This window comes from Macrobrachium nipponense, chromosome 18 (genome assembly GCF_015104395.2).
Source record: "Macrobrachium nipponense isolate FS-2020 chromosome 18, ASM1510439v2, whole genome shotgun sequence".
NCBI classification, from domain to species: Eukaryota; Metazoa; Arthropoda; class Malacostraca; order Decapoda; family Palaemonidae; genus Macrobrachium; species Macrobrachium nipponense.
This window is the reverse complement of record NC_087211.1, coordinates 71,102,789-71,108,234: the sequence shown is the minus strand read 5'-3', so window position 1 is coordinate 71,108,234 and position 5,446 is coordinate 71,102,789. Positions and strand designations below refer to the sequence as shown.

The window sequence follows — 5,446 nt, the reverse complement described above, 5'->3', positions numbered from 1 at the left end:
TTGAAAATTTATATCATTTCTTTAATTTATTTTTATCATTTTATCAATTTCATGGAAATTTCATGTTTTTTATTCCCTTAAGGCTTCATTATTTATTAATTGTGATGATGGACATAGGTATTGCAATGCTGATTTGTATGAGGTCCATGAAACACCAGAAGAGAAGTCCTTTAAGACGAAGGACCCACATTAAAGATGGTATCACACTAGTCATTTCTTGCTCCCGGTTTTGGCCAGCATCCAGCCGATGCTCGCGAGCAAAAGTGTTGTATCGTCACACTAGGACCTCTTGGTTTCGAGGAGCAAAACTGTTCAGCTGATATCATTGTGGCGCCCAGAAATCGTCGGACTGTTGTAAGATGTGCTGCAGTGATGTGTTTTCTTTGAGTCTTACGTGAATGCAAGAGTAACTAAAAACGTTTGTGGGTTTGAGAGTGGCTCAGGAGAAGAGAAGCCAAAGGTATCTTTGACAACCTGTGTTGGGAAATGAGGTTGGAAGATGGCTCTGCCTTCTACAACTACCACAGAATGAACAAAGAAGATTTTGATTATCTCTTGAGGCTTGTTGGGCCCACGATTGCCAAGCAAGACACCAGGATGAGAAAGGCTATTCCACCAGAACAGCGATTGTCAGTCACATTGAGGCACTTGGCCACAGGTAAGTTACTAGGCTATAGCCTATAGGATAATTAGCTTATGACATAGTGCCATTAGAGGTGGTAAATATTTAGGTTACACCCTTGTGAAAAAATATTTGTTTTTATTGTTTAGGTACGTCTATTTGATATATTGCTTCAATAATTTAAAGTAGGGGCAGACCCTCCTGTACTTCAGTTGTCCACCAAATTAAGAGAACTTTTGGAGTATACATACCTAACCTAACCTACTTAGCCTATAGTGCGTTTACTTTTCTAAGATCGCTGTGGTGTGGCGGGATCCAACAGGCCATTCAGTACATCTAGCTATAATTATAGAAAGAGAATTAATCTACTCAAGCAGGCCCATCTCTGCGGGGAAGCATTTAAAGGGCCTTACATACCCGTAAATATGACAACTCGGTCTTTTCTACCTGGCCCCACCAGAGCAATCTTAGAAAAGTAAACACACTATAGTTGTCGTAGGTCACTGACTGGTAAATATTAAACTAGTGAATTTCATTTTATTTTCAGGTGAACCAAAAACATCCCTGGGATATTCCAACAGGATCAGTCCAAACCTCCTTTCAAGTGTCGTTCCTGAGGTGTGTGAGACCTTATATGCAGCTCTTCAACCGTTATATATGAAAATGCCTACAAATGAAGAGGAATGGCTTCGCATCCAAGCAGAATTTCATTCTCTCTGGCAGTTTCCAAATTGCTGTGGTGCTTTAGATGGGAAGAGAGTTCTTATAGCCAAACCTCCAAAATCAGGTTCAACATATTATGACTACAAATGTCATTTCAGCACCATACTTCTTGCCCTTGTCGATGTGAAGCTGAGATTCATTTATGTAGATGTTGGTGGTGCAGGACGTGCCAGTGATGGAGGTGTATGGGAGAAATGCTCCTTGAAAAGGCACTTGATAGGGATTTGGTGAAATTTCCTCCTCATAGGTCCTTACCTTTTTCGTAGAAAGCATGCCCAAGTGTGATCCTTGCTGATGATGCTTTCCCTCTCACTACTACTTTAATGAAACCTTACCCTGGCCGAGGACTGACCCATGAGAAAAGGATGTTCAACTACAGGCGCTCTCGAGCTAGATGCACATCAGAGAATGCATTTGGCATACTTTCTGCAAAATTTAGAATATTTAAGCAGCCGATTAATACATCTCCTGAAAACATCAATGCAATTATTTTAGCTGCATGTTCCCTTCACTATTTTTTACGGACCGTTCACCAAACACATATGCATCAGCAGAAATGTTGGAGCGTGAGGACCACTGCCATGGTACTGTCCAGCCAGGTGTTTGGCACCAGGAAGAGCATGGTGGTATGATAGGCCTACTGCCGATTCCTAGGCGCCCACGGAATGATGCTGCGGTTGTAAGGGACACTTTCATGGCCTACTTCAATGGTGAAGGCAGAGTTCCGTGGCAAGAGCAGATGGCACTATTCCACTAGGAAGTTGTATTTTCTAGGTTTTGTAAGCAAATGTAAAATGTATTACATTGTTTTCTTCATAAAGTGTCATTGATTTGTGTTTTCTTTAGCCCGGACTTATTATCTAATGTTCTTCTTACTGTGCAATATATTTTTTTAGTTATTATTTTTTTTCATTTACTACTGTGCTTATAGGCCTACGCCTCATGTCATTAATGTATAAAAATGTAAACGTCCTCAAAATGCACATCCGCAGTGAATATTTCTCGACGTTATTCTCCTTCATGAAATAAAACCTGTGAAAATAGTTCATTCATATGTTAAAAGTAATGTTGGAATGTTTATGTTCAAAATAATGTTAGAAAATAAAATAATTGCATATTACTTAATAAATTTGGTTTATTTGACAAAAAAAATATATATATATATATATATATATAGATATATATATATATATATATATATGCTATATCTTAGTACTGGAAAAGTTTATTTGAAATATATGTGGATGTTAAATGTTAAGCATGGTAGTGAAATATTGCAACCAGCGAGAGAACAAAATCCAGGAAGACTGACACAAAATTAAAAAAAAACTTTTTTTTGCTTTGAACTCTCATTTTTATTGTGCAGTAATATTGCAGTACTGTAAAAACAAGTTAATTATACGCAGAGAATTTTACAGTTTCACATAAGAGTGTCACTGCTACCAAAGAACAACCAACATAAATGCCTTCATCTGAGGCAACAGTTAATTGCAAAAATTAAAGAAAAAAAAGAAGAAGCAATATAACTAAAGTTTTCCTATTCTACTGTTCAATGCATTGTGTTATTTTAAAACTTCATAATTAAAAGAGGTGTATGTTGATAGAATCTTCGAACACTTTTGGAATTAACTGCATTTTCTCTTGCTAAACAAAACTCTGTAAACAATTTTTAACATTATTTTCACTATTATTAGAAAACTAACAAGACAAAAAACTAATCATCTAAAGTATCCAAATAAATAGCATATTCTTGCAAAACCTTTATAATCCTTAAGTACACAGCTTTCTTATCTTTTTTCGACAGGGGATTCATGAAACCTGCTACAGCATCTGTGGCTGCTCTAACGATACGATCATTTGATGGATCTGGTTGATTAGTATAGAATCAACTTTATCCAAAATATTGTCAAAACGCTGGCCTTCTGCTGAGTATTGTAATTTCCTCCTCTTTTTTTCTCCTTGTACTTGAGTACTGGAAACTGCAAGAGGAGGATGATGGAGTAGATGTATGGGGTCCACCAAAATCATTTTCACTGTGCACGGACGATGATGATGTAGAACGTGTGTGGGGTGGTGTTAGATCTGGGATGTTGCATACTCGTGGTTGCGCATCATCACTCTCATCCCAATTATTGGATGTTCCCTCAGCATAACTTTCATTTGATACGGATATCACTACAGTCTCTGGTTCCTGTAAGAAAATTTAGAACAATATGAAATTTTCATAAAGTCCATTTTTATTTACAGCACGTTTAAATGTTCCTATCCAAAATCTTCAGAGGCCAAAAATATAGGTAGACATAAACATTATAACATGACTATTACAAAGTATATAAAGGAGCAAAGAGCAAAAAAAATATATGATACAATGCTAATTGGATTCTATAATAGAGTAATTATAGTGCTTAAGAAAAGATAAAATATAGTGTGTGACCTGCAATACGTATAGTGATTTAGAGGAAGAGCTCAAATATAGAGCACTTTGCTGCGCGCACGCACACACACACACACATATACGTATATATATATACTAATATATATATATATCTATATATATATACATATATCTATATATATATATATACATATATTATATATTTATATATATATATATATATATATATATATATATATATATATACATAATATAGTAATATATATATATATATATATATATATACTAGAAAATAAAGGCAAAATTCAGTCAACTAGCTCTTAAACCATGTTTCTCATTAGAAAAATGAAAATGTAAAATTTTTAAATCCTACTAGTAAAGTATAAGTTTATCATTTTTTCTTAAAAATTTTCCAAAACCAGTACGTCTGGTAACCTGAAGATATATTTTGGAGGGCAAACCTATGCATAACATATATACATATACAAACTACTTGAATCTATTCACTTATTGATAGAGTGAGATCACTCCCTTTACTTAATGAAAGAAAGTATAACTACCTGTGGTTCAGAGATATCAAATGATGTCCTTGTGGGAGTGCAACCTTTGACTGGGATCATGAATGAGCAGCTCTTGAAATATTCCCATTTAGGCTCCTGGGAACCAGCTGAACCACTTGGTGTGTTTTGGATTTTCCTCAATTCTCGTTGAAACGTTGATTTCAACGTTCCAAATTTCCTTTGAACATCATCTGAATAGAAAATTTCCAGTCAACTTAGAATAAATGTACTTAACATTTCCATATGATACACAAGTTATTACCAGTTAGTATATTACATGTGGCATAAGCTAGTACAAGTAAGCCATTATAAGGAAGAGAAGATAAATTTATTTGGAAATACATTTGAGGTGACATTATGGTCACTGGCAATTTTTTCTATGTTTTTTATGTGCTTTGAATGACTATACTGTTAATTTTTCAGGGAAATTAGCCTTTAACCCTTCTAATAATCCAACATCACTGGAGGCCTAGGTTAAATACCTACATATTGAAAAATACAAGCTAAGAACTGCCACAAAGCATTGAGAAAAAACCTAGACAATTAAAAATGCTGGCCAAGAATTTTTATAAGAAAAATGGTATAAAAATGCCATATAATTATACTTTTTGGGAACTATATAACCTAACCTATGATTTCCGATGACTTTCAATGCATATTATAACAATAAATATAAATGAGAAATACATGGAAATCATGCAATATACATACATATATATATAATATATATATATATATATATAGATATATATATATGATATATATATAATACTAATCATTCACTAATAATACACCATTTTTCATGTTTTCAACAGCTTAAAATCACTAAAACCTTGTAAAACAACCCGAGGGGGCCCATGCTTGCAAGATTTATAGGCTAACCTTAATAAGATATATTTCAATCTTTAACCAATAGGCTTTACCATGCCAAATATATTGCCTACAGTTATGCTATACTTCATCATATATTCATTTCAGTCTAGGCTACCCCTAGCATATGCAGTCAACTGTAGCCTGCCTATGGTACTCAATCAGTTATAACCAAGTCTAAAATTGCTAGATTCAGAGAGAGAGAGAGAGAGAGAGAGAGAAAGAGAGAGAAAAAACTAAGCCCTATAACATGGGTGCTTGCTATCAACAATAAAA

The 5,446-nt window shown here is 34.5% G+C and overlaps 1 protein-coding gene across 1 annotated transcript; it reads left to right on the top strand.

Annotated features, from left to right (window-relative positions):
- The first annotated feature begins 486 nt into the window (after positions 1-486).
- Positions 487-1,576, top strand: LOC135196640 (uncharacterized). The gene is made up of 2 exons (XM_064223481.1): positions 487-658; positions 1,170-1,576. The coding sequence occupies exons 1-2, from the start codon at positions 487-489 to the stop codon at positions 1,574-1,576; spliced, it is 579 nt and encodes a 192-aa protein (XP_064079551.1).
- Positions 1,577-5,446: the final 3,870 nt, after the last annotated feature.